This window comes from Amblyraja radiata, chromosome 1 (assembly GCF_010909765.2).
Source record: "Amblyraja radiata isolate CabotCenter1 chromosome 1, sAmbRad1.1.pri, whole genome shotgun sequence".
NCBI lineage: Eukaryota > Metazoa > Chordata > Chondrichthyes > Rajiformes > Rajidae > Amblyraja > Amblyraja radiata.
In genome coordinates this window covers 125,770,435-125,792,264 of record NC_045956.1, presented here as the reverse complement: position 1 = coordinate 125,792,264, position 21,830 = coordinate 125,770,435, and the positions used below count along the sequence as shown (strand labels likewise).

Here is a 21,830-nt window from a genome sequence, read left to right as displayed (position 1 = left end):
CACTAGTTAATTACACCGGTTGTTCTACACCAGTCTACATTCAAGGTGTTGTTTCTTGTCCACTTTTGCTAAATCATTTCTCCGTATAATCTTAGGCAGATTTTCCAATGTTTATTTTGAGGAGGGAAAGAACAAGGGGCTCAGATCCAGTGAGGTCCAAAATTATCCGAGTGTTTTTAAAGGGACACATCAGGAGGTTTTGACCAAGTTTTCATCATGTTTAATGTTAATTATGGTTTTTTTTAAATTAAATTCATTATTTTCTCTCCAAATTAAACAGAAGAATTTAAAATATTTAAGCTGTGATAGTCAGCAAAGCTGGGATAGGGATTTACCAGACTTCCTCATAACACAACTCATCCAAACCAGTCCTAGTGCTTCAGAACAAATGAAGGAATTAAGATCTGACCCACATTTCATATTTCTACACATTTAATGTGGAAGTTACAAGTTAACTTAGCAGGTGAAATTAGTGCACGATTCAAACATATTGAATGTTGAACCAACACAGAACACCTGGCTCTTCTCCTCTAAATTGACAGAGGGTTTTTAAAACATACTCACACTCTATGAAATGAGAAATAAGAGGGTATTCAGCTCGTCACAATTCTCCACCATTTGATAAGATCACAGTAAATGTTTTACTTCATTGCCACTTTTTGTTTTGCATTAACCCCACATTCCTCGATTCCCTTATAGAGACCTAAAATTTTTTAAACTGCCACCAATTATTGCCACAGCTGCAAATATAGTTGAAATTTAATTTGCAAAGCAAATCAGAAATTCCATTAATTAGTGACAAGAATGCAGATAATGATTTCAATTAAGAGTTTCAACAAAACACAAGCTGCAACACCATCCTCATTTACAATCCAGAACATTCTAGGACAGATTACAAAACCAGTTAACAGTTAAACCTTTTCATGATCAAATTGTACAAAGCTTTTAAATTTTAATTAGGAATACCAGCTTGCATTGCAACCAGATAGTATTATTTCAAGTTATACCACCACTTCAGGAGGTGGAGAGAGTAGGGTTCAGTAGGGTTGATACCAAGAGACTGACTGACAGCAATCATGTGGCTGAAAGGCAGTAAAGGTTTGTTAATCGGTGCGATTTTTTTGCTTCTTTTCTTCTTCCAACAGCAACCCCTAAAGTTTATTGAAACTTAGAAAAAGGTGTTTGTTGGGAATCTAAATATAAAAACAGAATGTATTGTAATCACTCAGCAACACCTCTGGAAAGAGTTTAAAAACTAATGTTCCAGGCTAATGAGTAATGACCCATGATCAGATCTGGAAAAGTGAGAAAACAAGTGTGGTTTAAATTGCAAAGGAGGAAAGATGAACAGAACAAAGGGAATGCCTCTGATAAAGCAGAGACCAAGGTTGCCCGTGTGACCTTTATGTGCCATCTAGTTAGTAGATAAACCAATTAAGTCAAAGAATAAAAATAACAAAACATTCTGGAAATGTGAGATGAAGAACACAGCAGTCAGAATTCAAACAAAATAAATGCTGCATATGCTCAGCAAATCAGGCCACTCGTGTGGAGAGATAAACTTGTTGCAGATGCATAACCATACATCAGCAACAGTCAGTACTGACATAAGAAGAGAATAGTTATCTGAAATCGTTCATTTCAATGTCGAGTCCTGAGAGTTATTTCTCAAGCTCACAATGAACCTTGTTGAACCAGTGTCTAAGATTAATGTCTTCTACTTCTTCTTCTTGTAGGATTCCGGCAGTGTAGACGCTGCTAAGCGTATTACTGCCCTCCACAGGTCAAAGTTTGAACTAAATTCTTACATACAGTCCTGTAACTTGCAGGAATTGAAGAACAGCCCCGGATATCAGTTGATGTTTCTCACTGTGTCCAAACAAAGATGAAACAGAAAAAGCCTCAACTCCAAGTCCTGTCAGTCTAACAAACAATACTTTTCTTTCTACCCTGTACTTTTTACATTCTAGGAAAACATGCTTAACTGTCTCATTACTCGCACATTCACACAAGCCAGAAACATGTTTCCCTACAATGCACAAATAGTAATTTAACCCACAGTGTCCCAACCTCAATCTACACAGTTTAACTGAGTCCCTATGGGACAGAGATGTACAGAAACATATTTTCCTAACTTCAGATTGTATAGAAAAGTAGTGTCTACCCCTGACTTCCATTTCCCATCCTCTCTGCCATTCTTTTGTTAAGCCCTCTTTAATTATTTCTCTCAGTTCCACTCTCCCCAATAATACATGGATATCTATTTCTCTTCTTAAACTCTCCTTTGCTATGAGGTCCACCTGCTCATTCCCCCTCACCCCAGCATGCCCGGGAACCCAGCAAAAAGTGATGTTACACACAAACCCAATTCTAGAAAACACACTCAAGATTTCATTTAGAATGTCAGGACGAGCTTTAGATTTCCCTATTCTTAAAGTTTCAAGAGCAGCTGCAGAATCAGAACAGATAATGACTTCTCTAAAACTGGCTTCCTCAATCCACCATAGAGCCTATTGAATTGCCATTAATTCAGTCGTGAGAACAGAGCTTCCATCAGAAATGCGCCAGCCAATCTTCAACCCAAGCTGCTCCACATACACTCCAAACCCAGCTCTCCCACTAACTGGATCTTTAGATCCATCTGTAAAAACAATCAAAGTGCTCTTAAGATTAATGTCAAACTGGATTGGAGAATTAAAAGGACAGGCAACTGGATACTCTGGGTATCCTTGCATGCCAATCAGATGTATTCTGCAAATAAGTCACCCAATCAGCATAACTATTACCTGGACAATCTTTTGACTCAATATTATCATGTACATTTCTAGTTCTTAACACAAACCTTCACTGCAACTTACAATACATGCTTGGTTTTCTCATTTCTTAAATTTTGATGTAAGGCCATTGACCATAAAGGTTCAAGAAGGAACTGCAGATGCTGGAAGATCGAAGGTACACAAAATTGCTGGAGAAACTCAACTAGTGCAGCAGCATCTATGGAGCGAAGGAAATAGGCGACGTTTCGGGCCGAAACCCTTCTTCAGACTGATGGGGGGTGGGGGGGAGAAGGAAGGAAAAAGGGGAGGAGGAGGAGCCCGAGGGCGGGCGGATGGGAGGGTGGGAGGAGACAGCTAGAGGGTTAAGGAAGGGGAGGAGACAGCAAGGGCTAGCAAAATTGGGAGAATTCAATGTTAATGCCATCCGGACGCAAGGTCCCCAGGCGGAATATGAGGTGCTGTTCCTCCAATTTCCGCTGTTGCTCACTCTGGCAATGGAGGAGACCCAGGACAGAGAGGTCGGATTGGGAATGGGAGGGGGAGTTGAAGTGCTGAGCCACCGGGAGGTCAGGTTGGTTATTGCGGACTGAGCGGAGGTGTTCGGCGAAACGATCGCCCAACCTCCGCTTAGTCTCCCCAATGTAAATCAGCTGACATCTAGAGCAGCGGATGCAGTAGATGAGGTTGGAGGAGATACAGGTAAACCTTTGTCGCACCTGGAACGACTGCTTGGGTTAACTCTGTTTCTATCTTCATGGGTGCTGCCTGACCTACTGAATAGTTGTACCATTTTGTTTTTGATTTGCCAGCTTCTGTATCTGTATCTTGACGTATAATCACCATCACTGGTTGTCGCATACCTTAGGAGGGTCATGTGCAAAGTGAGATTACTTCTCACAACCCACACATGTACTAGTTGGTCTAACTTGTTTTCTACCCATCAGATACTCTCTACACCCTTTTCACCCCTGGGCTCTACCTCTAAATTACAACAAGTTTTCATTTCTAACTCTTCCTGGTTCTTTGGTTGAGGCTTGTTATTGTCACGTGTACCAAGGTAAGGTGAAAAGCAAAGATTATAGAGGAGCTACTAGAATCTTTGGTGAAAAGCTTTGTTCTGATGAAAGATCTTCAAACTGAACAAAGGAGGTGCTGTCCCACTTGCTGATACTTTCCAAATGGCTGTTTTACACCAATAACGAAATGCTGACTATTTTGTCTTTTGGAAATGACAACAGGTGCGGTTTCGCATATTCCCGTGTTTGAGATTGGATGTCTGTAGACGCCTGGAATGAGGAAGTGACAATCCGCTCCACTGAAAGCGGTGATTTCTGCGAATGGCACGACGATGTTCCAACACGCAAGTTAACTTAGTCTCTAGTCACCAATTATTTCGTGTTGTTTTATTATGGGTTGTATTTTAATTTGCAGAACGTTCTCACCAATCCATAACTTAGCCTCAGTGCTGAGGGAGAGAGAAAGAGAGTAAACTACAACCATCCGCTGCCCCAGCCAGGGCTGGCTATTAACAGTAAGAGACCACCGCTGCCCGGGAGCAGGGATACCATGGAACCGGGACAACACTATGTCTCACCCATGCCCCTCGGTCCAGGCGGGTGCAGAGGCTCGGCTCGGCTCGGCCGCTGACTGACTGACTAACTACCAGTAGGCCCGTGACCGCGCGGGGCCGCCCTACCTGGGGAGCTCGCGCTGCTGCCGTTAACGGCGCCGCCGGTGTCGCTCGCGCCGCTGCCGCCGCCTCCCCGGTGCACAGCGCCTGTGACCACGTGACCCCAGCCCGGTGCACGGGCCACGTGACCCCGCGCTCCTTCACCGTGACGCGGCGAGCTCGGCCTTCCTTCGCGTGCGCTGCCTTGTTGTCGCCAAAGATAAAGATACCAGAGCATTTGATCTTTGGTTGTCGCCTCCGCTCCGTCCGGGATTACTTCTGCAAAGAAATAGTAATCTGTGCGTACAGTACTCGGGAATCATTGCAGGTTAGGTGTACATTGGAGGCATAATGCGAGAACTAGAATGTTTGAAGGTTTGTTATTAGATTCAGTTGTGCTTTTAATGTTACAGACTGCCGGCCTTTTAGTGGGTTGATCGATTTAGGCTAGTGCAATGACATATTCTCGTAATCATTTTCATACAACCAACGTTACAAGGGATTGAACTACAAATTAGTATACTAAACAAAGTAATTCCCAGTTCTCTGACCTGTCTTAATGTCCCCGACTATATTTTATCTGCTTTGTTATTCCCTTCTCTCAACTAACAATGATCTATTGTACATTTTCCTTGATTAACATTCCATTTGTCCTGTTTTCACACCTTACATTTCCTTATCTATACACTTCCTTATCTGTACACTTCCTTATATATGTACATCCCTCTCCCCTAACATCAGTCTGAAGAAGGGTCTCAATCCGAAATGTCACCCGTTCCTTCTCTGTCCCGCTGAGTTACTCCAGCTTTTTGTGTCCATCTTCGATTTAAACCAGCATTTGCAGTTCGTTCCTACACAAAGTAATTCTCTATTCTTGTAATATGTACAACACCCCACTCCCAAAAAAGAGATTTGTGAAATCTAGGAGACTTGGGCATCTAATTTAAGTTAACATTCAAGTCACTACCAAGGAAATGATCAGGTCATAATATTGAATAAGAAGTGTTAATCCAGTGCTAATTTATCTGGCAAGTGATAAATAAAATAAAAATGAATTTCCATAAGATAGTTGGCATAGCTGATCTTCTTTTCTAAAAAAAAATCATCTATTTGTACTAAGGATATTTTAATTGAGATGGGGAAATACATAGAACAGCACAAGATCAGGCCTTTTGGCTGCAATGGCCATGCCGAACGTGATACCAAGTTAAATTGTTTAAGAAGGAACTGCAGATGCTGGAAAATCGAAGGTAGACAAAGTGCTGGAGAAACTCAGCGGGTGCGCAGCATCTATGGAGCGAAGGAAAAAGGCAACGTTTAGGGCCAAAACCCTTCTTCAGACTTCTTCTGAAGAAGGATTTCGGCCTGAAACGTTGTCTTTTTCCTTCGCTCCATAGATGCTGCCGCAACCGCTGAGTTTCTTCAGCACTTTTGTCTACCAAGTTAAATTGATCTCCTCTGCCCATATGTGATTCATATCCCTCCATTCCTTGCATATGCACGTGCCAATCTAAAAGCTTAAAGCTTCCACCTGAACTCCTGGCATCACAGTCCAGTAACCCCACACTCTGTGTAAAAAAACCTGCCCCGCGCATCCATTTAACACATGGACCCTCTCTGTCCTTATCCATGACTATCTTAAACCTAATCGAACTGTGGTCACTGGTCCAAAAAGGCTCCTCCACAAACACTTCATTAACTTGCCCTTCCCAATTTCTCAATACTAGATCCAGTGTTGCCCTCTCACATGTGGGGGCCTCTACATACTGCTTAAGAAAACTCTCCTGAACACTTACAGTATGAGGAATTGCACCCCATTTAAACCTTTCACACTATGATTTTCCCAGTCAATCTTGGGAATGTTAAAATCCCCTACTATAACAACCCTTATTTGACCTGCAGCTGTCTGCAAACTCCTGGCATATTTGTTCTTCTAATTCCTGTTGACTATTCGGGGGTCTGTAGTACACCCCTAACAAGGTGATCATCCCTTTCTTGTTCCCCAGCTCCATCCATATGGCCTGAATAGATGAGCCATCTGTAATATCACCTCTGACCACTGGCGTGACATCTTCCTTAACCAACAATGCAACCAACCCTCCCTCCTCTTTTTCCCTCAATAGACAATAGGTGCAGGGGTAGGCCATTCGGCCTTTCGAGCCAGCACCGCCATTCACTTTGATCATGGCTGATCATAAATCAGGCCCTCACCCCTGTCTCTCCTGAAGCTCCAGTACCCCGGAACATTGAGCTGCCAGTCCTGCCCCTCCCTTAACCAGGTTTCAGTCATGGCTACAACGTCCCAGTGACTATTCAAAAATATTCTTTATTCATTTATATATATTATATATTGGAAACACAATCAGTACAATTCATTCTGATTGTACGTCGCTTACGTTTTCTCCTTCATCAATGTTCCCATAAAGTGTTTAGGACACTATTACATTGGGTCCAGCTCCTCCATAGCAGAAGTCCCCAGAATGCCATTGTGGTGGCTGCACCCAGGGTTCAGTGGGTTCCTCAGCAAGCACTCGCGCATCTTGGAATGTGCTAGTCAGCAGCTTTTACACACAGATGTCTCACGCTGAAAGTCCAACATGTTTAGGGTAATCAAAGTGCATTGTCCTCCAGTGTGTCTCTTACAGCAGCTGTTGTTTGTTTCCCCTGCTCCCAATTCCTCTGTCTACGCCACATCTGCGCCCAAGATGAGGTGTTCCATACCAGGACATCTGAGATGTCCTCATTCTGTAGGGAATGGGGGTTCCCCTCTTCCATCATAAATCAGGCCCTCGTACGTGTCTCCTTGGTATCCCGCAGCTCTGTCCTTGCTACCCCTCCCTCGAGTCGCAACAGAGACAGAGTCTCTCGGTCCTTACCTTTCACTCCATCAGCCGTCGCATACAAAGCATAATCTTCAAAAATTTCCACCACCTCCAATGGGATCCCACCACTAGCCACATTTTCCCTTCTCCACCCATTTCCGCCTTCCGCAGAGATCGTTCCCTCCGCAACTGCCTGGTTAACTCATCCATTCCCACCCAATCCACGCCCTCCCCAGGTACCTTCCCCTGCAACCGCAGAAGATGTAAAACCTGTCGGCAGAGGTTCACTTGCACCTCCTCCAACCTCATCTACTGTATCCATTGTTCAAGATGTGGACTCTTATACAGTGCCCTCCATAATGTTTGGGATAAAGACCCATCATTTATTTATTTGCCACTGTACTCCACAATTTGAGATTTGCAATAGAAAAAAAGCACATGTGGTTAAAGTGCACATTGTCAGATTTTATTAAAGGGTATTTTTATATATTTTGGTTTCACCATGTAGCCATACAGCTGTGTTTTTTCATAGTCCGCTCATTTCAGGGTACCATAATGTTTGGGACACATGGCTTCACAGGTGTTTGTGTTTGCTCAGGGGTGTTTAAATGCCAGCAGCTAGTCTTTCCTCCAGTCTTTCCATCATCTTTGGAAACTTTTATTGCTGTTTATCAACATGAGGACCAAAGTTGTGCCAATGAAAGTCAAAGAAGCCATATGAGAAACAAGAATAAAACAGTTAGAGACATCAACCAACCCTTTGGCTTACCAAAATGAACTGTTTGGAACATCATTAAGAAGAAAGAGAACACTGGTGAGCTTACTAATCGCAAAGGGGCTGGCAGGCCAAGGAGGACCTCCACAGCTGATGACAGAAGAATTCTCTCTATAATAGAGAAAAATCCCCCAATACCTGTCCGACAGATCAGAAACACTCTTCAGGAGTCATGTGTCGATTTGTCAATGACCACTGTCTGCAGAAGACTTAATGAAGTGGTCGGTGGGGTGCTGCGAGCCAGCATTCCTGCCATCAGCATGTTAGTTTTTTCTAGTTTTTTTGTTTTTTTAGTGTGTCTTAATGTGTGTGTTTTAATGTCTCTCTGAGTGTCTTGTGTGGGGGGTGGTGTGGGGGGGTAAGGGGGAAACCGTTTCGGTCGCATCCTCCACGGAGAGGCGACTTTTTCCATGTCGCCTCCCCCGTGGCCTAACATCGAGGATCGGTGCGGCCTTTCCTGGAGACGTGCCTGGGGCTTCAGCCGCCGGCGCAGCAAGGACGCTTTCGTCGCGGGGCGGGCGAGCCCTCGCCGGGGAGGAGCGCTCCGTTCGCTGGCCCGCGGCAGCCTGAAGCTGCGGTCTGCAGAGCGTCCGGAGCCTGGGATCCCTCGTTGGGGACCCGGGAAAAGAGCTCCGACCGCTGGCCCGCGGCCAACTTCTACCGCGGGTGCAGCGGGGACTTACCATTCGGAGCCTGGGATCCCTCGCCAGGGATCCCTGGAGAGGAGCTCCGACCACCAGCCTTTAAGTCTGCGGTGCTTCTTGCTGCGGCGCGGCGGGGACTTTAGGTCTTCGACCGCCGGCCTGCGGCCTACACCCCGGTCTCTGGTGGGGAGGCACAGATTCAGGACTTACCTTGTCTGAACATCTGGACGCCCGCAGCGGCGACTGCGGAGGGTTGGGGTCCCGACCATGGGGGGAAATGGAGGAGGACTGTCCAATTTTTGTGCTTTCCACCACAGTGATGAATGCTGTGATGGATGTTTGTGTTAAATTTTTATTGTGCATTGTGTGTTCTTTTTTTATTGAACCACTGCTGGCAAATTCATTTCACTTGCACTTTATGTGCAAGTGACGAATAAAACTTGACTTGAACAGAAAAACAGACGTTACACGGCAAGATGCAAACCACTGGTTAGCCGCAAAAATAAGATGGCCAGGTTACAGTTTGCCAAGAAGTCCTTTAAAGAGCAACCACAGTTCTGGAAAAGGGTCTTGTGGACAGAGGGGACGAAGATTAACTTATATCAGAGTGATGGCAAGCGCAAAGTATGGAGGAGAGAAGGAACTGCCCAAGATCCAAAGCATACCCACCTCATCTGTGAAACACGGTGGTGGGGGAGTTATGGCCAGGGCATGTATGGCTGCTGAAGGTACTGGCTCACTTATCTTCATTGATGATACAACTGCTGATCAAAGATCCTATAGCGAGCAAGATAATCCACTCCTGCTAAATCCAATGGGCTGATATGTAGTACGCAACGGAGCGGAACGTCGGCCTTTTCTTCGGCCATTTCAATAACCCGACCCGACTTTGTATATCCCTCTCGCAGTGTAATCAGCGTTGCGGGGGAACAGTTTGTATGTGTGATATAGGGTTAGATTCATAATTCTGTTAATTCATAATTCTGTTAAATTGTGTTAAAGATTAATATGTTCACAAATTATGATTCTGTTAATTGTCTTTTTTAATGTTTTTTTTAAAACATTTCTTTTTAAATGGCTTGTGTGCTGTGTTTGAGTTGATTTTTGTATTACACTTGCACTTTGTAATTCATCTAATCACACTGTTCACAACTGCGGTATTTGGAAAAATAATAGCAATATGAAGATTCCAGTTGCTCTACTCTTGGAAAGTTCCTTAAAATGTTCCTTAATGTTCCTTAATGATTTTTTGTGTCTATGGAATTGTTTTTCAACAATAAAATGGGTCTGGTCTTCCCAATAGCCAGAGAGTGGAATGAGATCTGTCTGTAATGGTGGGGTTTTGAGCTAGATTAAAAAATGATGTATAACTTAAGGATGGTTTTATTCAGCGAGCATACAACTGATTAGATTGTGTAGGAAAGAACACACATACATACACATATATGAATGTGATATAGATGTATATAACCATATAACACACACATATATATTTCTCCAGATTTTTATATATATAAACTTTATTTCGGACACAAGGCCAGACAACAGACAACAATACATAAAAATACATTGCAAACCTCCCCGCAACTTTACCCTGGCGTCCCAGCCGTGCTGATCCGGGCCAGACTTCCCACATGTTGTGGAAGGAACATAGGCATCTTTTTGCTTTTTATTGTGAGGCAGAGAGGCAGAAAGAAAATGAGGAGAAGATTTTTACCAAAGATCTTTGATTTTGACGAGGATGTTTCCGTAAATGGCTTCCGTCTCCGCGCTAGTATCTTTGCTCCACTATGGGATCTTTGGTGCGGAGACGGAAGCCGGAAATGGGGCCGAAGATTAACTATGACTCTGCCCATGACCCTACTATGTCTTTTTCATCGAGTGGACTATCTTGGTCGCTATAGGATCTTTGCTGCTGATGGTAGTAGCATAATGAATACTGAAGTGTATAGACACATCCTATCTGCTCAAGTTCAAACAAATGCCTCAAAACCCATTGGCCGACGGTTCATTCTACAGCAAGACAATGATCCCAAACATACTGCTAAAGCAACAAAGGAGTTTTTCAAAGCTAAAAATGGTTAATTCTTGAGTGGCCAAGTCAATCACCCGATCTGAACCCAATTGAGCATGTCTTTTATATGCTGAGGAGAAAACTGAAGGGGACTAGCCCCCAAAACAAGCATAAGCTAAAGATAGCTGCAATACAGGCCTGGTAGAGCATCAACAGAGAAGACACCCAGAAACTGGTGATGTCCATGAATCGCAGACTTCAAGCAGTCATTGCATACAAAGGATATGCAACAAAATACCAAAAATGTTTAAGAAAGAACTGCAGATGCTGGTAAAATCGAAGGTAGATACAAAATGCTGGAGAAACTCAGCGGGTGAGCATCTATGGAGAGAAGGAATTAGAAGAAATCTATGGAGAGAAAGCATCTATGGAGAGAAGAATTTCAGGTTGAGACCCTTCTTCATGACCACTTTCATGACTAAACATGACTACTTTCATTTATATGACATTGCTGTGTCCCAAACATTATGGTGCCCTAAAATGGGGGAATCATGTATAATTTCTGTAATTTTGTATACAGTATACAGTAATTCTGCTGTAATTTCTACATGGTTAAACCTAAATGTATAAAAATGCCCTTAATTAAAATCTGATAATTTAACCACATGTGATTTTTCTGTTACAAATCTCAAATTGTGGAGTACAGAGGCAAATAAATAAATGATGGGTCTTTGTTCCAAACATGGCGGGTACTGTACATCGGCGAGACTAAACGCAGACTGGGCGATCATTTCATGGAACACCATCGCTCAGCTCGCCTGAACCAACCTGATTTCCCGGTTGCTGGACACTTTAATTCTCCTTCCCATTCCTACAGACCTTTCTGTCATCAGTCTCCTCCATTGTTAGAGTTAGGCTGTTGGAGGAACAGCATCTCATAGAGTAAGGCTGTTGGAGGAACAGCATCTCATATTTCTCTTGGATAGCTTTCAGCGCAGTGGTATGAATATTGATTTCTCTCACTTCAGGCAGCCCCAGCATTCCCTCTCTATCCCTCCCCCCACCCGTCGCACTAGCTACTTATTTTCACCCCACAAACATCTTGTTTCATTTCATTGTTACATGTTTGCATATCTTTTATTCATTGTTCTTTATTTCCCCACATCACCGTTTATATCTCTCGTTTCCCTTATCCCTAACCTGTCTGAAGAAGGGTCTTGACCCAAAACGTCACCCATTCCTTCTCTCCAGAGATGCTGCCTGACCCGCTGAGTTACTCCAGCTTTTTGTGTCTATCTTCGGTTTAAACCAACATCTGCAGTTCCTTCTTACCCACACTGACCTTTCTGTCCTAGGCCTCCTCCATTGTCAGAGTGAGGCTAAATGCAAATTGGAGGAACAGCATCTCATATTTTGCTTGGGCAGCTTACAACCCAGGGGTATGAATATTTATTTATCTAACTTCAAGTAACCCCTGCTTTTCTCTCTCCATCCGCCCCCCACCCAAGTCATACCAGCTTCCATTCTTACCTGGTTACAGCTAACAATGGCCTGTTTCCTTTATCATTGTTTACATTTTTTCATATCTTTCATTCATATGTTCTATATATCTCTACATCATCATTTATATATCTCCCATTTCCCTTTTCCATGACTTTCAGTCTGAAGATGGGTTTAGATCCAAAACGTCATCCATTCCTTCTCTCCAGAGATGCTGCCTGTCCCACTGTGTTACACAGCATTTTGTGATTTATCTTTGGTTTGAACCAGCTTCTGCAGTTCCTTCCTGCACATCACCTATCCATGTTCTTCAGGGATGCTGTCTGACCAGCTTAGTTTCTCCAGCACTTTGCATCCTTTTATATATTAAAGAGCATCAGCAGTTCCTTGTTTCTGCATCTTTGTGTATATTTATGAATTCTGAATTCCTCCTCTACATATAACCCCATTGACTGAATCAGGAGTAGATTCTGTATGCTTTACTAGATTTGATGTAATTCCCTCTGACCCTGTCTTGATTTCTGAATACATTTGAAGATAAAGAACTATATTATGTCATCCTTGATTGCATTGAGGAGTCAAAGAGGGACTTTACGATTCTCCATCCTCCATCATCAATCCCTCTTGTTCCTCAATGATTTCTGGGGTCAGCACCTTACCATTAACTTCCAGGTATCCCTGCTAGCCACAGCTTAACCCACACATCAAAATATGTCAAGAGTATTGTATTGTCATATGTCTTGAAACAGACCAATAAAATCCTTTATCTTACTTGCAGCAGCATGACAGATATGTAAATGCCATTCAAACAATGCTTGCTTTAATTCAATTTTTGTTAATAAAATAATATTTTTATATTAATAAGCAGCTGGCTCAAATTAACAAAGCAATGAGCTGTTTAGTCTCCTTCATGCATATTATTCAAAATGATGTAAAACAATAAACCCTTAATTTAATGTAACAGGTTTGATGTCAAACATTTTTTGGCAATAAAGCTGCCTTTTTCTATCTCAGCTTGTGGAATTGTTTTTTTTATACCTTGCCTTGTTTTATTAAAAGTTTAAACTATTATGGGAAATTGCTAACTTGGTAAGATTTCCCCCTCCTGCTCTTTGTCTTTTAGCTGGGTAGATCAAGGATTTCCACCTCTTTGCACCCAAGATCTCTTGGTCAAGTGGAAAGGCATACACAGACTACTTAAGCTATTCAAATAAGTAAATTGAGCAAAACATACTGCTGCATGAATGAGGTCAGGCAGTATCGTTTCTGTTGAGGGAAATGTACAGAACAACATTTTGTGTTGGGACCCATCAAGCAATCTGAAGAAGGGTTCCGATCCGAAATGCTAAATCCCTTCACAGAAACTGCCTGATGTGCTGAATTCCACCAGCAGCCTGTTGTTTTCAAGATTCCAACAGACTGCGTCTTCAAGTCAGTAAATTATTCAGTACAGGAGTTCATTTTAGAACTTTGGAATAATCGAAAGTTGTAAGAGATGTCGTTATCAAGCATAGTTATTTTTATATATACTTTTTATACTATGGATTTGTAATATATGAAAATAATCTAAGTCGTATCAATCTAAATTAGCATATTCATAACGTTGTTTTTATTTTCTGAGCTTTTAAAATATATTCTTTGAGGAAAATAAGAAAGGAGACCTTTGACTTTAATAATTGCCATAATCTAGTAGGGAGCCATCTAGTGTTAATAATGTGCATGTACCGTAACCTTAAATTAAACATCCAATTAAATGGGCCATTAGAGGCAAATAATAGATATTCTTTCAGGCAAAATTCAGGTGAAATACTCATGCCTTGTCCCGAGCGTCCGGAGAGTTTAGGACCCAGCGGAAATGCGTGATTTGTTTTCAGCCTGTTCTTGAGGTGAGAATATATCGAGATAACGGCTGTTTTGATTGGTTGTTTATAAGAGAAGATCGTGGTTTAAATCCGTGTTGTACCGGTTAAAGATCCGCAGGTAAGACGTCGCAGGTTTCAATCATTTGCGCGGATTGAACAACTGGTAAAATATTTTCTTTGTTCTCGTCACTTAAGTGTTTTAGGTTGATTTTTTCTCCGGATATTTTTCCCTCTTTGTGTGTTAATTTAAACATTTCGCGTTGCAGCTCGATAGTGTTTTTTGTGTTTCCATTATTTTTCTTTTGGTGAAAAGTTAATGTGTTGACGTAAAATCTTAATTGGACGGTACTTAGTTTAAACTTTTAATACCACGGGCGTTTTCGATTCATGGGTTTGCATCGGAACCTTTCCCCCATTTATGGGTGTACACAAACTTTCCAACTTTGGTATATAATACGTGTATAATTCATGGAACTTGGACATAAATGTTGATTCGAGTGTGTGGGGGGCGAGTAAGTGAATGTAATTATCCAGCAAAAGTTGATGCACCTTTTTATCCGTTATCTTGTTTCGAAATCTCTTCCCCACCTCCTCCCCATTCTTTGAAAAATAAAATGGAGGAGGAAAGTTTTGAACTCCACTAATAATCACAGTATGGGTGAGTGAGTTGATGTGCAAGTTGAATTGCATGGACACCCCGACATTGCTACATTTGGCAGCAGGTAACCCCTTGAGCGGCCCGCGCGCCGGCTGGTCGGTGATTCTACTGCATTCTGACGTCACAATGGGGGTTTGCGCCAGGCGCCGGTGGTTGGGGGAATGGGGCGCGAGCCGATGTCACGTGCGCCCGTGGAAGGCCACGTGAAGCTAGAAAAGGCGCCAAGTGGGCGAGGGGGAAGGTGGCGGGGTTTAAGCTAGTAAGTAAATGCTCACGTTAACGAGGGGGGTGATGGTGGTGGAGGACTAAGAGTAGGACGACGAGGATTAGGAGAAGGAAGAGGACTCTGGCACCAACAGCAAACTCGAAGACCACTAGTGTATAGGCGTGAGCAGTCTGGACACTTGTGCTACTTGTCCTTGAACTTGGTTCCATATCATCCTCGAAGTGGTAAAAGGGACTGCCTCTTAAATGTGGATGCAGTCTCTAAACGCGGTGAATGATTCACTTACGGTGGAAATTAGTTTGCGGGATTAAAATAGGCGTGGTTGTAACATGTCGTCGAAGTTGCCTGAAATGAGAACATTTTTGATACTTTAAATGGAAAACAAATCTTACTCGAAAATGTTATTGTTCCAGTGAGTGAATGGAGGAACTGCGTGTTTTCTATTTATTTGGTGTATGCGGGCATTGCTAGCACTAGCATTAAAATCCCATCCTCGGGACAGTAAAATTGATGGTACAGTGAAGAAAGTCATCTAAGATTACAATAGATTTTAGTCAACTGGGCCAATGGAAAATTTTAGATGGTTTAATCGGATAAATACGACATATTTTGATAAGACAAACCAGGGCATGACTTGCAAGTACATGGCAGGGTAATGGGGAGTGCTGTGGAACAGATAGCCAAGGTGCTGGGACGGAGTTCCTTGCAAGTGTGGTGAAGGAAGTGTTTGGTATCCTTGCGTTCAATGGTCGGGTATTGACTACAGTAGTTGGGGTGTCCTATTAAAGCTGCATGGTTCTGGTTGCCCTGCCATAAGAAGGGTGTTATTAAACTGGAAAGGGTGCAAAAACAATTTACAAAATTGTTATGAGGTCTGGGAGGTTTGTGTTATAAGGAGAGGATCCACGGTGAACAGGTTAGATCATATCCTTGCAATTCCGGAGGCTGAGGGGACACCATATCAAGGGCCACCCACGCACTGATAAAGGAACAGAAACAGGACGTTCACATGCATCTCTTCATACTTTGTCTACTGCATTCTGTGCTTATTATGTGAACTATTTTGCATTGATTAGACCAAATGTAAGCAAGGTGAGTTTCACCAAACATCTGCTCTCTCTGCTCAGGCTGCTGGATTGGTAAACATTTTAAAGCCCAATTCCCATAATTTCCTTTCTATCCTTGGGAAGCCTTGTCAGAATGAAGCCATGTGGAAACTTGGGCTATACCTTGTAGGCTGCGTGGGTGCATTTCAACCCAAGAGTATGACTGTTGAATTCTCTCATTTCAAGTAATATTCCTCCTACACCTGACAATCCATTCATGTGTCCCCTGCCAGGTGTGCTCATCTGCCAATTAATTCCCCTTTCACCTATATCAAACTATGACTTTGCAGGGTTTGTCTTACTTTCAGCACTTTTTCAGTTTTCTCCTTCAAACTCTCAAGAGGGTTCCCACCCCGAAATGTCATTGTCCATTCCCTCCACAGATGCTGTCTCACCTCCTTTGTTTTTCTAGCACTTGGAGTTTTGCTCAAATGTTATGCAACTTGAAAGGTTACATTGCCAGCTTTTTTTTATCAGGGTTGATGAGTTGTGTAGTGTCTTTAGAATGCATATTCACTTGTAGTTTGTGGAAGATGTGTCTTAAGCGTAACACTCACTGAGGTTACACTCATTGAGGTAAGTGGAGAGTCATGATTTCACTTCTGACCATACACCAGCTTATTCCATTTTATTAATAAAGTGCTCAGGAGAGGCACTGACGTCTAGTCTCTCATTTTGTGGCCACCTTATTTTTGCTGATTGGGTCGTTTCTAATGGTCATGCCTGACACTTGAAGAGGATAAATGTTACTAACTTATCAAGTGTGAATGTTGGTCAAATTTTGCTTTATGCAGTCAGACACTTTCAATGCGGGGTTGTGAACGAAACTCAATGTTGTAAATATCTACACTTACACGGAGGGAAATTTATAGATGAGGCAGCTGAAAAAATCCTTTAGTAATGTCATGGCAAAGAGCAAAAAATTACGGGGAAACCAATTTGCTCTGCTTTCCATTGACTTGTTTTTTGAGGGATCTTCTTGATCCCTCCTCTGTTATTACATTGATAGTGTTGGAATCATGGTGGTAGTGTAGGGACTGGGGTACTGAGAACCGGGGATCATGATTTCAGTGTGGGCTAGGCTGTTCATGTTTGAGATGAGAAGACATGTTTGAACTGTGGAAGAATTGTGTGAACTGTAAGGTGTTGGTCTATTTCTAAAACAGTCATTTAAGGATCTTTGATTTTGTAATTGCATGGAAAGATGACGTGCATAAGGTGTAACGTCCTCTCTGCATTGATTCAGGACGGTCAGTATCTCTGTAATGGAAGAGACTAGAGTAAATCTCTGTAGTCCTTAAATTATTAGAGAAGGAGATGGGTGCAATTATTTAAGCGAATGCAAGTCTCGGGAAGAATGGGGTAGGATAAGAGATGGCAAATGCTGAATCTGGGATCAAAAAAGCAAAGTGCTGGAATTTTTTTATTGTTGCTTGAACTGTGTGCAAAGCAGCATTTGTTGAATTGAATGATGGTCAACATTTTGGATCAAGAAGCCATCTGATGAATGACTGTATAGCGAAGGTATCCAGGGTGTAGAAATAAGAGGGGAGTGGCGAGGCAGAGGTTAGGGTAGGGAAGGGGGAAGAATAAATCGATGTATCCAAGTGGGGAAGGGCGAGTCTTGAGACAGACTGGTGAGGGATACGTGGAACCGTGTAAGGATGATGGGAATAGGAATATCAACCATGGTGGAAAGAAATCAAGGTCTCAGTGATGGGCTGATAGAAGATGGTTTGTGAGGGTAGTTTGGGTAATGGAAAGGAAGGGGGGGCTTGGAATGGAAAAACAAAAAAGAAGAGAGAAACCAGGTGGCATGGAGAAGGGAAGCCATGTGGAATGTGGCTTGCCTGAAATTATTTAATGTTTAAGAAAGAACTGCAGAGGCTGGAAAAATCGAAGGTAGACAAATACTGGAGAAACTCAGCGGGTGAGGTAGCATCTATGGAGAGAAGGAATAGGTGACGTTTCGGGTCGATACCCTTCTTCAGACTGATGTCCGGGGGGGTGGGGTGCGGGGAAAAAGAAAGGAAGAGGTGGAGACAGTGGGCTTGTCGTAGAGCTGGGGATGGAAAAGAGGGAGAAAGCAAGGACTACCTGAAATTGGAGGTCAATGTTCATACCACTGGGGTGTAAATTACCCAAGCGAATGGCTATGTCACCTATCCTAGTACTCCAGTGATGCTGCCTGACCTGCTGAGTTACTCCAGCACAGTCTTGTTTGGTACACCAGCATCTGAAGTTCCTTGTGTCTGTAAAGAAGTCAAACAGTTTCCTCTGCTGAGGTGGTGTTTTCCAATTGGCTTTGTATAACCATATAACAATTACAGCACGGAAACAGGCCATCTCGGCCCTTCTAGCCCGTGCCGAACACTTATTCTCCCCTAGTCCCATCTACCTGCACTCAGACCATTACCCTCCATTCCTTTCCCGTCCATATACCTATCCAATTTATTTTATAAATGATAAAATCGAACCTGCCTCCACCACTTCCACTGGAAGCTCATTCCACACAGCTACCACTCTCTGAGTAAAGAAGTTCCCCCTCATGTTACCCCTAAACTTCTGTCCCTTAATTCTGAAGTTGTGTCCTCTTGTTTGAAACTTCCCTACTCTCAATGGAAAAAGCTTATCCATGTCAACTCTGTCTATCCCTCTCATCATTTTAAAGACCTATCAAGTCCGTCCCCCCCCCCCCCCCTTAACCTTCTGTGCTCCAAAGAATAAAGACTTAACTTGTTCAACCTTTCTCTGTAATTTAGTTGCTGAAACCCAGGCAACATTGTAGTAAATCTGTACTCTCTCTATTTTGTTGACATCTTTCCTATAATTTGGCGACCAAAATTGTACACCATACTCCAGAATTGACCTCACCAATGCCTTGTACAATTTTAACATTACATCCCAACTTCTATACTCAATGCTCTGATTTATAAAGGCCAGCACACCAAAAGCTTTCTTTACCACCCTATCGACATGAGATTCCACCTTCAGGGAACTATGCACAGTTATTCCTAGATCCCTCTGTTCAACTGCATTCCTCAATTCGCTACCATTTACCATGTACGTCCTATTTTGATTTGTCCTGCCAAGATGTAGCACCTCACACGTATCAGCGTTAAACACCATCTGCCATCTTTCAGCTCACTCTTCCAAATGGCCTAAATCTCGCTGTAGACTTTGAAAATCTACTTCATTATCCACAACACCACCTATCTTAGTATCATCTGCATACTTACTAATCCAATTTACCACACCATCATCCAGAATATTGATGTACATGACAAACAACAGTGGACCCAACACAGATCCCTGAGGCACCCCACTAGTCACCGGCCTCCAACCTGACAAACAGCCATCCACCTACTCTCTGGCATCTCCCATTCAGCCACTGTTGAATCAATCTTGCTACTCCACCATTAATACCCAACAATTGAACCTTCTTAACCAACCTTCCGTGAAACCTTGTCAAGGCCTTACTGAAGTCCATATAGACAACATCCACTGCTTTACCCTCATCAATTTCCTAGTAACCTCTTCAAAAAATTCAAGAAGATTAGTCAGACATGACCTTCCAGGCACAAATCCATGTTGACTGTTCCTAATCAGACCCTGTGTGTCCAGATGCTTATATATATTATCTCTTAAGTATCCTTTCCATTAATTTGCCCACCACTGACATCAAACTAATAGATCTATAATTGCTAGGTTTACTCTTAGCACCCTTTTTAAACAATGGAACAACATGCGCAGTACACCAATCCTCCGGCACCATTCCCGTTTCTAATGACATTTGAAATATTTCTGTCATAGCCCCTGCTGTTTCTACACTAACTTCCCTCAATGTCCTAGGGAATATCCTGTCGGGTGACTTATCCACTTTTATATTTTGCAAAAGTGTCAGTACTTCCTCTTCTTTGAATCTCATAGTTTCCATAGCTACTCTACTTGTTTCCCATACCTCACATAATTCAATATCCTTCTCCTGGGTGAATACCGACGAAAAGAAATTGTTCAATATCTCCCCCATCTCTTTTGGCTCTGCAGATAGCTGTCCACTCTGACTCTCTAATGGACCAATTTTGTCCCTCGTTATCCTTTTGCTATTAATATAGCGGTAGAAACCCTTTGGATTTACTTTCACCTTAGCAACCTCATATCTTTTAGCTTTTCTAATTTCTTAAGTTTCTTTTTACATTCTTTATACTCCTCAAGCAGCTCATTTACTCCATGCTGCCTATAATTATTGTAGATCTGTCTCTTTTTCCGAACCAAGTGTCCAATTTCCCTTGAAAACCATGGCTCTTTCCAATTATTACTATTTCCTTTCAACCGAACAGGGACATAAAAATTTTGCTATTCTGCCTTCTATTGGGATAGGAATATTGGGGTGGGGGCGCTGCAAGTCGGCAGCCCTGTCAGGCACGTGTCCATTTTTCCCTACTTTTTTTTAGTATGTTTTAATGGATGGTTTTGATGTTTCTTTGTGTGGGGGGTGGTGTGGGGGGGTAAGGGGGAAACATCTTTGGTCGCCTCCTCCACGGAGAGGCGACTTTTTCCATGTCCCCTCCCCTGTGGCCTAACAGCAAGGATCGGTGCGGCCTTTCCCGGGGAATGCGCCTGGGTCTTCAGCGGCGGCGCAGCGTGGACTCTCGGCGTGGAGCGGCGAGCCCTCGCCGGGGCTCGTCGGAGGGGAGCGCTACATTCGCTGGCCCGCAGCAGCTTGAAGCCGCGGTCTGCAGAACTCCAGCTGGCACGGCGTCCGCAGCCTGGGATGCCTCGTGGGGGATCCGGGGGAAGAAGAAGCTCCAAATTGCCGGCCCGCGGCAAACGTCTACCACGGGCGCGGCGTGTACTTACCATCAGGAGTGGGGTCCCTCGCTGGGGACCCCTGGAGGGGAGCTTCGATTGCCGGCCCTGCAGTCTGCGGTGCTTTGGGCTGCGGCACGAACTTTAAATCTCCAAACCGCCGGCCTGCGGCTGACACCAACTTTAAACCGCGGTCTCCAGTGGGGGAGGCACCGTTTCAGGACTTACCTTAAGTTTTTACCTTCTCTGCACATCTGGACGCCCGCAGCGATGGCTGTGGAGGGTTGAGGTCCCGACCACGGGGGCAAATGGAGGAGGACTGGCCAAATTTTGTGGCTTCCACCACTGTGGATGTTTGTGTTAAATTTTTATTTTTGTTTTTGTGTGTTCTTTTTCATTGTACCGCTGCTGGCAAATTCATTTCACTTTCACTTATGTGCAATGTGACGAATAAAACTGATTGTTGTTGTTTAATATTGAGAACTTTTCTTCTGTTTTAAGTTTTGTTTCTGCACTTGCAGCTGATCTGATCCATTAGCTGCACTGTGTCTTCTACAGCTTTGGTAGACGACGACATTGTCCTCGCATTGAGGCTTGTGTGGCTTTGCTGCAATCCGGACAAAGAATGTCACCTGACTAGATAGTAATGTTGGAAAAATATATTATGTTGCATTATAATAAATGGAATTCCAATCTCAGGAAACATTGTGCTGTCCAGTCTGAGAATATCTTTGTAATGTCCAATATCTTTCAAAGCAACACTTAAGACATATGAGGCTATTTCAAATAACTCTTTATCAGTATTGACATGGACAATTGCATCTGACAGAACTCCTCTCCCATGATGCTGCTTGCCCCTTCCTCTCCTTCCTACACTTCTCTCATTCCTGTCTATTTCCTTTTCACCCCCCCATCTGTCCTTTTCCACCCATATCCCTTTATCTGATACCCTCCTGTCTCCACTTCAG

At 43.1% G+C, this 21,830-nt stretch overlaps 2 protein-coding genes across 14 annotated transcripts in view; one reads left to right on the top strand and one right to left on the bottom strand.

The window, feature by feature from the left end:
• The window catches only part of slc38a9 (solute carrier family 38 member 9), a 55,848-nt gene extending 51,139 nt beyond the window's left edge, over positions 1-4,709 (bottom strand). For 2 of the 3 annotated variants that reach the window (XM_033030539.1, XM_033030556.1), the window contains exon 1: positions 4,474-4,709. The gene's annotated coding sequence lies outside the window, so the exon portion shown is untranslated. Of the gene's footprint in view, positions 1-4,371; positions 4,397-4,473 lie in introns of those variants that run through there. The other variant, XM_033030549.1, reaches the window with a different exon arrangement.
• ddx4 (DEAD-box helicase 4) overlaps positions 3,991-21,830 on the top strand; it is a 78,100-nt gene continuing 60,260 nt past the window's right edge. For 2 of the 11 annotated variants that reach the window (XM_033030449.1, XM_033030439.1), the window contains exon 1: positions 4,021-4,137. In XM_033030449.1, the coding sequence (XP_032886340.1) occupies positions 4,050-4,137 (88 nt within the window). In that variant the 5' untranslated portion in view covers positions 4,021-4,049. The other 9 variants (XM_033030495.1, XM_033030504.1, XM_033030476.1 and 6 more) reach the window with 9 other exon arrangements.